The 10864-nt window shown below is 45.8% G+C and overlaps 2 protein-coding genes and 1 non-coding gene across 5 annotated transcripts; 1 reads left to right on the top strand and 2 right to left on the bottom strand.

Annotated features, from left to right (window-relative positions):
• Positions 1 to 5463: 5463 nt before the first annotated feature.
• On the top strand, positions 5464 to 7579 carry LOC9634168 (RNA pseudouridine synthase 2, chloroplastic). Of its 3 annotated transcripts, none has more exons than XM_024684542.1 (7): positions 5464 to 6035; positions 6108 to 6251; positions 6306 to 6602; positions 6665 to 6867; positions 6917 to 6995; positions 7046 to 7230; positions 7278 to 7579. In XM_024684542.1, exons 1-7 carry the CDS (start codon positions 5784 to 5786, stop codon positions 7381 to 7383), a joined length of 1266 nt encoding a protein of 421 aa, XP_024540310.1. In that variant the 5' UTR covers positions 5464 to 5783; the 3' UTR covers positions 7384 to 7579. The 3 variants fall into 3 exon arrangements, with proteins under 3 accessions (XP_024540310.1, XP_024540308.1, XP_024540311.1); XM_024684540.1 differs by having other exon boundaries at positions 6297 to 6602; XM_024684543.1 differs by lacking the exon at positions 6306 to 6602.
• On the bottom strand, positions 6934 to 10000 carry LOC9634167 (pentatricopeptide repeat-containing protein At1g63400). The gene has a single exon (XM_002979390.2). The coding sequence runs from the start codon at positions 9820 to 9822 to the stop codon at positions 7387 to 7389; it is 2436 nt and encodes an 811-aa protein (XP_002979436.2). The 5' UTR covers positions 9823 to 10000; the 3' UTR covers positions 6934 to 7386.
• Positions 9912 to 9985, bottom strand: TRNAI-AAU. Its single transcript has one exon. It is a non-coding gene; the product is annotated as a tRNA-Ile (tRNA).
• Positions 10001 to 10864: the final 864 nt, after the last annotated feature.

Genomic DNA, 10864 nt, shown 5'->3' with positions numbered 1-10864 from the left:
ATTCTCTATTAATAATATAAACTTATTATACTTTATTTAACTAATAAAAAACATTTTTTAATTTCACTTTTCATTTATATACTTAAGAGTGTTCTTTTCATAATACTGCCCATAGTACTTATATGTCTTTATTTTTGTCTTTACCATCTCAAAAAACATTTTATAGTAGTCTTTCGAGTGCGTGATATTGCAGTACATCACAAGAGCATATATACCATCATAATAATCATCACCATTGTTTTCATCAAAAGCTAGAAAATATATAAGGCATTACATGAAAGTCACAGAATTGTAATTTTCAATGGGATGACTATTATAGCTTCTAGCCCTTGAATTACTACTCTAAGAAGAAAGATTGTAAAAGTTAAAATTACGAACATTAGAACCCACAAATGTTTATATGTGATTCTTTTTCTTCAAATAAGAGTGTAAGTGAAGATATATAAATTCTAGACACTATACTATGACAAATCCCTCAAGAATATATTCTAGAGAGGAATCAAGTCTCACTTTTATATGCAACAAGTTTACATCAATAGTTTTTTTTTCCTTTCAAATGGTTATATGGTCTTATATAAAATCTATTTAAAATTTAATAATTTTTTAAATTTTGACAAACTTGACATTTACTAGCCAGAAAGTATAGAGTATATATTTAAGGAAGTGACAATAATACTTTTTCTGAAAACATCTTATTTTATATTCTAATAAACATCCCTATTATGACATATAATTAATATTTAAATTATTAAAATTAGAAGTGTCTTTTAGAAAAAATTTATCTATACAATATGTAGAGAGTTATGAAATTATTAAGTTTGCCATAACCTTAATATTTTAAAGTTTATAATTTTTATATTAAATTATAATTGAAAATTGAACTTAACTCATGAACTCAACTCTTCAACTCATAAGCTCGAGAATGGTCCATGCTCTCACAAATGAGCAGTAGAGGTTACATCTTTACAAGTCCCTACCAACTAACTAGAAGAATGTAGTTTAGAGCTTGCTTCTCCAACCAGGATGACTTAGGCAGATACCATGAGGAGTCTTTGTAATGTTGTGGTCATGCAAAGTGAGAGAGTGGAAATGCCATAAGCTATATATGCTTTATAGGCTCTTGGTGATGCCAAGGTGGCAAAATTGCATGCCGTTGTTAATGCCTAAAAAGGGCAAAATTCTATGGCATTTGGGCATACCCAGCCTAGACTTGCCAAGAATCAATGTGCTACTGCTTGGAGATGGGCTATTGGGCTCAAGATTGCACTATTTTGAAGCCTGTTAGCTTCAAAGCTAGCTAGCTACAACAGCAAAAGCCAAACTACTCAAGAGTGATGGAATTGCTATAATAAATAAGGCTAAGAAAGAGCTCTACAATGTAGAGGTAGTTGGAACACCAAGTAGGTGGCTTCTAAACTTTGGTTATACTAGTCTTATAGGCAATAAGAAAAATCTTTTTTAGTGTTACCAACTGAGCGTTGGAAAATGTGGTGTTCATTTATGTGACAATATCACTATCCCCATAGAAAGCATTGGGCAATTTTAGCTCTCACTTGATCATGGGAGGACCATGACGTTTGATGGTGCTATGCATATCTTTATCTTGCAACAAAACTTAATGTTTGTCACTAAAATATGTGATCAAGATGCAGTGGTAGTCTTTAATGCAAAGGGAGTCTCTTTGGTTGATTTTAGCGACTTTCACATGTTTGGTACATAGTTGCTTCGTGAGCCATGCATTGGAGACTTGTACGAGACCATTACTGCCAACCAAGTTAAAGCCTTTCAAACCATTGAGGTAGATTCTAGTGTGGAGCTCTAGCACAAGAGATTTAGTCATGTGCATTACCAATCTCTTCAGTGGATGAAATTCCAAGATATTATTACTCAATTGGATTTTTGACATATTCCATTTATATTTAATGAAGCTTATATTCTAGGCAAACATCACTGCCAAAAATTTCTCACTAAGCAAGCATCAAGCAATTGGACTTTTGGACTTAGTCCATTCTGATCTTTGTGGCCCCGTAAACATGCCAAACCACAATGGTGTAAGGTATTTCATCACATTCATTGATGATTATAGCCATTGGATATGCATCCACTTCTTGATGCACAAGAGTGATGCAGTTGTTGCAATTCAAACATATAAAGCCTATGTTGAAAATCTTTTTGGCTAAAAGATAAAAGTTTTTGGAGTTGATGGTAGTGGTGAATACCTTACCAATGAGCTTTAGGGCATCTGTCATGATGTAGGCATATGATCACAAGCCATAGCCCACTACACCCCCTAACAAAATGATGTTCCGGAAAGGAAGAATTGCATTATTGTCAATGTTACTTGTGCTTTGTTAGTTGATGCACATCTTGATAAAACATTTTGGCAAGAGGTTATAGCCACAGTAATGCATGTCCAAAATTGCCTTGCACAATTGCTTTGGATGGAAAAACCCTTGAGGCATTTTGGATACTTGATCTGTCCCACTTTCAAGTCTTTAGTTGTGCAGCATACGTGCATACCTCTGATCAAATTCAGAAAAAGTTAGATCCCAAAAGTACAAAATTCATCTTCATAGGATATACACAGGATGACACCATCAGGAAAAAAGCTTACAAGTTGTGGGATCTTGCATCTCACAAGGCCCTTGTAAGCACAGATGTCATATTCAACAAAGATGACTTTCCCATGCATACAAAGGTTCTTCAAGATCCTTCTTCATTTCGAAGACTTGATTTGTTCCTTTGATCCCACTTATAGGAGATGATCTCCTTTTGCCTCCATCTTTAGATCCTATTCATGAGTTGCCACTAGAGATTCCACTGGGGAATCCTCCATTTTTAGACATGCCTGAATCAATTGATTCTCTCCTCCAATCAAGGATAGGCCTCCGACACCTCCACCACCTTGTCGATGTTGTGGCATACTTGATCCAATGCTAGTTCTTGATCACCCCTAGAAACATCAGCCTTCATTGAAGAAAGTCTGGGAAAATGCTAAAGTAGATGCTATAGAGCTTGATGACTTTTATGGCCTTGTTGATATTAGCATCCCCATGATCTATGATGAGGCTGTCTCAAGACCTAAAGTTCCATCTTGGATGGAAGCCATTGAGGAAGAAGTTGCTTCCATTCAGGTTAATGGCACTTATGTTCCAGTGGATTCAACTCCACCAAGATGACGTGTTTTGGATCCAAAAAGTATGGGAAAGATGGTATATTATAAGGCATGGTTTGTTATTCACAGATTTTGCCAAACTTATGGCCTTGACTATGATGAAACATTCTCACTAGTTGCAAAAATGGCTAGCCTCCATACCCTTTTTGCACTTGTGGCTACTCGCAAATGGCAAGTCCACCATATAGATGTCAAAACAACATTCTTGAATGGGGATTTGCAAGAGGACATCTATATGTATATACCTCCTGGTTTTGAGGATGATGTTGCCTCTAGTGACACTATACAGCAACTGCAGAAAGCTTTGTATGGCTTAAAACAGAGCTCCCATGTTTAGTATCAAAAATTTGATGCCATCCTATGCACTCAAGGCTTTCATTGCTACCATACTAATCACAATGTGTATGTGAATGGTCATGCTGAAAGCATGTTTATTTTGGCCCTCTACATTGATGATTTGCCCATCAAGGGTGATGACACTAATGCGATTGCTGCTCTAAAAGCTGTTCTTAGCCAGAAATTCCAGATGAAGGGCCTTGGCCAAGACTCTTACTTTCTTGGCTTTGAGGTCACACATGATCTTAAGTCTGGTGGCTACATGCTTAGCCAATGATGTAAGGTAAAAGTCTTGCTAGATTGGTTTGGTATGCGTGATTGTCACCCCATCAATACCTCGATAGTTGTTGGTGCTATCGACCTCATAGTTGAGCAGTCTGGTGAGCCTCTACTCACTGGGACTCCCTATTGGCATCTCATCAGTTGCCTCATATATTTGGCCTTGATGACTTGCCCTAGTGACTATTGCCTTAGTTAGTACAATATATTGCCAACCAATATACATTGGCAAGCTACCAAGCATATCATCAAAAACCTCCAAGGCACCATGGACCGTAGCATTGTTTATTCGGGGGGTGATGCATTATTGACATGTTACATAGATGTTAGCTTTGCAAATAACAAAGGCCATCACTCGACTTCTGGCATTTGCCTTTCCTTCTCAGGAGGTGCCATCACGTGGGGCTCCAAGCGATAATTTGTGGTGGCACTTTCTAGTGCAAAAGTGCAGTACATTGCACTTAGGTAGCAGGGATGTGGTCTAGGCTTGGGAGTTACTTGCTGAGCTGGGATGTGCACAAGCTGGCCCCACTACTTCTTGGTGTGACAACTGAAGTAGTATTGCCATGTCCAAGAACCCCATCCACCATGCTTGCTCAAAGCACATTAAGTCCAATTTCACTATGTGTGTGAGTTGGTTGATAGTGGCACCCTACAAACTGAGAAGTAGTTCTCCAAGTTTGTAAGATTTCCACCTATACAGTGGATCAAACTAAGCAGTGAGCTCATGAGCTTGTTCAGGATCAGGATCTTAATCTTGCCAGATGGCCTGCATTGATTGGTCTGTCTGGAAGTATAGACAGGCAAGTCATTTTCTCCAGGAAGTTGATCATGATACGAGATTGTAGATAGCTTTCATAAAGAACGTGTGGAGCTCTGGCAAAACTTCCGCTTTCGAGAACAAATCCACGACAACACCTGGACAAGAATCACAGCTTCTGAGAAAAGATGATAAAAGAATTTTCGTCTCAAGGCACCTGCAAATCCTTCGTCTGAAAAACCATTGAGCTCGGGTGGCATTCACGATGGAGAATTGCAAGAGACTCACGATTTCATGTCATCGATCTCCAATCCTCGCTCAGGAGCAGTGATCGAGCAGCTCGCTCTTGAAACAAAGAAGGTTTTCTAAGAAGAACACGAAAAGTTCTTACCAATCCGAGAATTGTCTTCTGGAATGACCAGTGGAAGCGAGGAGAACTCATCCTAAAAAACAAACATGAGCATGAACATAGAACAAACAAAGAGAAGAAAAATTTTAGTCTGGTTTTAGGGCTCTTGTTTATCTGACAACTCGAAATCCTCCCGGATCGAAGCTCCCGAGGCCGCATTTCCGCGAGAAATCCCGCACAGAGATGAGAGCTCGTACAGGGAGGAAAGATTTCTCCCGATGAGGGACGAACAAGGGTCGATGTTCTTGGTGGAGCGATTCGGCGGCACCAGATTCCACGTGTGGAAGATGAGGATGCAAATGTTGCTGGCATACTTGCATTCGAACGGGTACGATTAATAAAAAACGCCGTTTAAAACGCGTGTATAATACGGTGTTTAAAACGGCGTTTAAACACCAAGAATATTTTTAAAAACCCTAAAGAATATGCTTTCTTTTACTTAGGATTAGGGTTCATGTAAAATCAGGGTTCGGAAAAACCCGTAAAATCAGGGGTCGAAAAAAACTGAAAACCATTATACCCGTTCGAAAAAAAGCTAAACGGGTATTAAACGTTCGATACCCGTTCGAATCCGGTTGCGTTCGAATGTTCGGATGCAACTTGCTGGTGCTACACTATCAGTGGGGCGTGGTGAGCGGATCGGAGGAGAATTCGCGAGGAAGGAAGATCGCCTGGAGTTTGAGAAGAAGGACGCGAGAGCACGAGCGAATATTTTGCTCCATCTCGAGGACAGGCAGCTAATGCAGGTGTGGCACACGACACGATGGGATCTCCTGGGCGAGATGTTGGGATTTAGGGTTCTGGTGGCCGGATAGATAGAAAGAATGCTAGTGGCGCGTCCACAGCTAGCGCTTTGGCGCAGTGGTAGAGGCTGGAATTCTTCGTCGGTTCCAGCGAGAGTTCTGGCCAGGGGAACTCACGCATTGGGCGAGTACCATGGCACTATCCCGGAGGAGACCGTGAGCACTAGAATCGACGTGTGGCTTTCGGGTCAGCTCCCTCATACCAGTCGAGCTCGCGTCCAAGACAGCATTCGCAAGGGGCTTGCTCTTGTCAATGGGAAAACCATCACCAAGGTACGAGGCTTTCTTCTAGCTCATTTGCACTTCACTTTCATGTTTTTTAGCTAAGCTTTGGATTTCTGGCAGCCTTCGTTTCCTGTCATTGGTGGTGACGAAGTTGTCTGTACTCTCTGCGGTGCTGCTCCTTTGGAAGCTACTCCTGAGAAAATTCAGCTAGACATTGTTCATGAAGATGATCATGTGATTGTTGTCAACAAGGCTGCCGATATGGTATGTAGTCGAGAGACTTTCGCTTTGGACCTGGCTAAATACAAGTTTTCACAGGTTGTGCATCCGGCTCCAGGACATTACGGTGGGACTTTGGTGAATGCTATCCTCCATCACTGCGGCCTTCCTGCTGTCGAGGTTTCTCTTCCAGTAATGATGGACGAGGAATCCGATGACGATGAAGGAGAGGAGCTGAGTGAAAATGGAGACCAAGACTATGAGAAAGATGAAGTCGAGGTACACAAAGTTAGAGGCGAGACTCCTTCAAGATTTCGGGGTCCGAGACCGGTGATAAGGCCTGGGATTGTGCATAGACTGGACAAAGGTACCAGTGGACTCATCGTCGTTGCAAAAGTAAGGTAAGACACGTCTTGTGTTACCAGGTGCTGAGTATGCCTTGTTATTGTTATTTTCAGGATGAACAGTCCCAGCTGAGTTTGAGCGAGCAATTTAAATCTCGGAAAGTCCGAAGAACCTATCTGAGTCTTACGTGTGGTACACCTTCAACGACGAGCGGCCGCATTGAGGCTGAAATCCTTCGTGATCCGCGAGATAGGAAACGCATGACGACGTCAGATACTGTTCCATCCGCCAGAAATGCGCGTTTTGCTGCAAGCAGGTATGTCGCAACGAGTTTCTTTTGTATCACCATTTCATTATCATTTCAGGTACAAGGTTCTAGACGTTCTCGCAAATGGTGGTGTGGCTCTTGTTCAGTGGAAGCTGGAGACAGGGAGAACTCATCAAGTTCGTATTCTTTAATTTCAGGAGCTCTGATACTAAACTGAACCTTCCAGATAAGAGTTCATGCACGTTACATGGGTTTCCCGCTGCTTGGGGATGATGTTTATGGAGGAACAGTGGGAAAAGCGAATTCGAATCTATTTTCCGCTCTAAGCGCGACTAAAACGAACAGCCGAAAGAAGATTCACGAGTTCACATCGGACATTCGTCGCCCTTGTCTGCATGCCTATAGCCTCGGGTGAGGTTTCGTATAAGAAATTTGCGTGAGCTAATAAACGTTTTCAGGTTCGAGCACCCTGCCACAGAAAAGTACGTTCACTTCACATGTCCTCCTCCAGAAGACTTCGAGGAGGCATGGACAAGGCTCCGAGACATGAAACCGGAAGCATAACTTTCAGCGTTGGTGGCTTTGGACAACACCGAAGCCTCTCTGGACCATATCATCTAGGAGCTCGCGAGCGTCCTCATCGCGATTGGCCTTACGAAACGCATCAATGAGAAGGTTATAAGTCCCGATGTTTGGAACACAGCCCTTCTCTATATACCCGCGAGCTCGATCAAGCATACCAGCATTGCAAAGGCCAGTAACCAATGTGGAATACGTTATAGAGTTTGGCAAGCACCCGGGCTCCTCCAGCATCTTTCTATACACTCGACAAGCCTCGTCGACTTTCTTCTCTCTGCAAAGGCCATCGATAACAGTGGTATACATCACCACGTCCGGGTTACAACGTCTTCTTCGGGCTTCTTCGACGAGCTCCATGGCTTCGCTGGACCGGTTAACTTTACACAGTCCCCGGATCATGATATTGAACGAGACAACGTTGGGAGGACAGTCCATCTCCTCCAGCATGAACTTCCGGGCCTCCTCCAACTGGTTTGCTCTGCAGTAGCCATCGAGGATGGTGTTATACGTATAGACTGTGGGTGAGCAGCTCTTCCTCCTCATTTCACCGAGGATATGCACAGCGTCACTCAGCCGGTTCTCTCGACAGAGCCCGTCCATCAAGCTCGTGAAAGTCACCACGTCCGGGGTGAGCCCCTTGCGGGTCATCTGGTTGAGAAGATCGTACGCATCGTCTAGCCTCGCCAGCTTGCAGAAGCCGTTCATGAGAGTGGTGTAAGTCACCACGTCCGGAGAGCTTCCAGTCTCGGCCATCCTCTCCAGCAGGTTCATCGCCTCGTCCATCTTTCCCATCCGACAGAAGCCGCTGATGAGGGAGTTGTAAGTCACCGTGTTCGGCATACAGCTGCCGCTCTTGATCATCCGGCCGAAGAGATCGATCGCCTCCTTGAGCCGGCCTTCCTTACAAAGTCCATCGATCAAGCACGAGTACGTGACAACGTCGGGACGGAAGCCTCTGGCAACCAGCTGCTCGAATACTCGGAGAGCATCATCCGACTTCTTTGACTTGCAGAAGCCGGTGATGAGCGTGGTATACGTGAAGATATCCGGGATGCAGCCGCTGTACACCATCTCCTCCAGGAGGTCGTAGGCCTCGCTCGCCCGCTCGGCCTTGCAGAGACCGCTTATCAGGCTGTTGTAAGTCACAGCCGTGGGGACGCACTTCTTCCGCATCTTGGACAGCAGCGCCACAGCCTCGTCGACCCGGCCACCTTTGCAGAGCCCGTCGATGAGAACCGTGTACGTGACAACGTTTGGAGTGAGGTTCCGGTTGGCCATCTCTTCCAGAAACTTTCGAGCTTCGTGGAGCCGGTTCTCGACGCACAGGGCGTGGATGACGGCAGTGTAGGTGTAAACGTCCGGGTGGAAGCCTTTGGAGACCATTTTCCCCAGGAAGATCAAGGCCTGCTCCAGCCGCTTCACCTTGCAGAGTCCCTGGATCAGGCTGGTGTAGGTGACGAAATCCGCCGAGCAAGAGTTCGTCGCCACCATCTTCTCGTACACGGCCACGGCAGCATCCAGCTTCTTCCCTTTGCAGTACGAGGACACCACCAGATTGTGGAGCGGGAGTTCCCGGAACTTCTTCCTCGACTCGGTGACAAGCACCTCGGCGTCCTCGATCATCTTGGCCTTGCAAAGCGGACGAACAAGGAGATAGTAGCTCGTCACGTCCTCGGCAGCCATCTCTACCATCTTCCGGAACAGCAGCTTGGCATCGTCGAAGCGGGCCTCCTTGCAGAGAGCGGTGATCTTGGCATTGCACTCCGCGGTGTTGGGAGCCACACCTTTGCTCTTGAGATCGACGAGCACCTCGCAGGCCATCGCGACGTCGCCAAAGCCGTGCAAGATGACCGCGAAAGTTGACGCGTTTGGGAGCTGCCAGGAGTCGACCATCTCGGACAGGAGCTCTCGGGCGCGATCGTAGAGGCAAGCCCGGAGGAGAACACGCAGGAAGCAGTTGTAGGTGTAGATGGAGTGGCGGTAGCCGGGCCTATGCTGCGCGTACGTGAAGAAGAACACGGCATCGTCGACGAACTTGAGAGCCTGGATGACTTTGCCGACGATCTCCGGTGTGAGATCCCCGCTCCACGCGTCTAGAGCTTCGGCCTTGGAGGGATTGGGAGCCGTGGAGCGGAGGATGTGGAGGAGGCTCTCTACTTGGAGCAAGTGGTCGGGGAACTCGTCCCCGCCGGCCATTCGCGAGAGTCGATTTGGAGGCCTGAGCTTGTGCTTGCTCGAGTCGGGCGATGGAGATTGACATGAAAACTCTTCGTGCGATGATGGCGATGGTGATGCCGAGGAGGCGACAAGAACTGCAGTGGAAGAATGGAATGTTCTTGCTCGAGGAGGGCGATGGCGATAAGACGAGACGAGACGAGGACGCGAAGATAAAGATGGATGGAGGAGGGCAGTGATAGCAGCCATGGAACTAGAATGAGTGGAGAACAGGTTACCTATGTCTGCCCGCCATGGCTGGAGCTACATTGTCCAAGCCCTAAGCATTCCAAAATATTTGGCCCATGCAGGTCTCGAACCTGCGACCTTGGCGTTATTAGCACCACGCTCTGACCAGCTGAGCTAATAGGCCTTACAGATTGACTAATATCTCTTAAAAATAATAACATCGACCGTTGGCCTTACGTTGACTTTTAACGACAATTCGTCAAGCTCATCGAGTTCATCCTCGCCCAGCTCGATTTGGCCATGGCTGGAGCTACATTAAAAGCCATTGGCATTCGCGTTTGGACAAAAAGATTTGGCCCGGTTCCTGGCCACAGTGCCATTCTCAAGAGCGCCAAGGATCGATCCAATGCAGTGAACTCGGGAACATTCACGGCAGGGACTTTGTCGTAGACTCGACGAGCATTGACTATGCTGCTGCATTTCAAGAACATGTCCACCAAACTTGTTGCCCTTGGACAGATCCAAGCTCCTGGCTTTTCTCAGGTAGGCCTGACGAAGATTGTCATACGCTTCTTGGTGCTTTCAACTTAAGAGGATCAAGTTACAGAGAACCAGGCAGGAGTGTGTCGGTAGTATGGTCCTAGTCAGTTCTTTTAGCGTGCGAAACCATCTTGCCTCTGCTTCCATGGCTGCCTCCTCCTATCTTCGCATCCCTGTTATTGCCATTGCCCTTCTCCTTCCACTGCAGTTCTTCTCGCCTCGGCATCGCCGCCGTCTCACGGAGAGTGTCCACCTCACTCTTCATCTCCAGTTCCTCCTCCCGACTCGGGCAGCCACCAGCTAAGGCCTCCAAATCGAGTCTCGCGAATGACGATCTCTTGCTCCAAGTTGAGAGCCTCCCGCTCCTCGGCTCCCAGTGCCTCCAAGGCCGAAGCTCTGGACGAGTGGAGCGGGAATCCCACGCCGAGATCGTCGGCAAAGTCATCCACGCGCAGCACAGCCGGCTCATCTACAGCTTCCAGTCTCGGCCATCGTCTCCAGCAGGTCATCGCCTCGTCCATCT

Source organism: Selaginella moellendorffii, unplaced genomic scaffold (genome assembly GCF_000143415.4).
Source record: "Selaginella moellendorffii unplaced genomic scaffold, v1.0 SELMOscaffold_41, whole genome shotgun sequence".
Lineage (NCBI taxonomy): Eukaryota > Viridiplantae > Streptophyta > Lycopodiopsida > Selaginellales > Selaginellaceae > Selaginella > Selaginella moellendorffii.
Note: the sequence above shows the minus strand (reverse complement) of the source record. Positions and strands in the feature narration are given on the sequence as shown.

Coding starts and splice junctions, on each gene's coding strand:
- LOC9634168 (XM_024684540.1), top strand. CDS start 5,784: ATGCTAGTGGCGCGTCCACAGCTAGCGCTTTGGCGCAGTGGTAGAGGC. Junction 6,252..6,296: donor TCAACAAGGCTGCCGATATG/GTATGTAGTCGA, acceptor GCTAAATACAAG/TTTTCACAGGTTGTGCATCC. Junction 6,868..6,916: donor GCGCGTTTTGCTGCAAGCAG/GTATGTCGCAAC, acceptor TTATCATTTCAG/GTACAAGGTTCTAGACGTTC.
- LOC9634167 (XM_002979390.2), bottom strand. CDS start 9,822: ATGGCTGCTATCACTGCCCTCCTCCATCCATCTTTATCTTCGCGTCCT.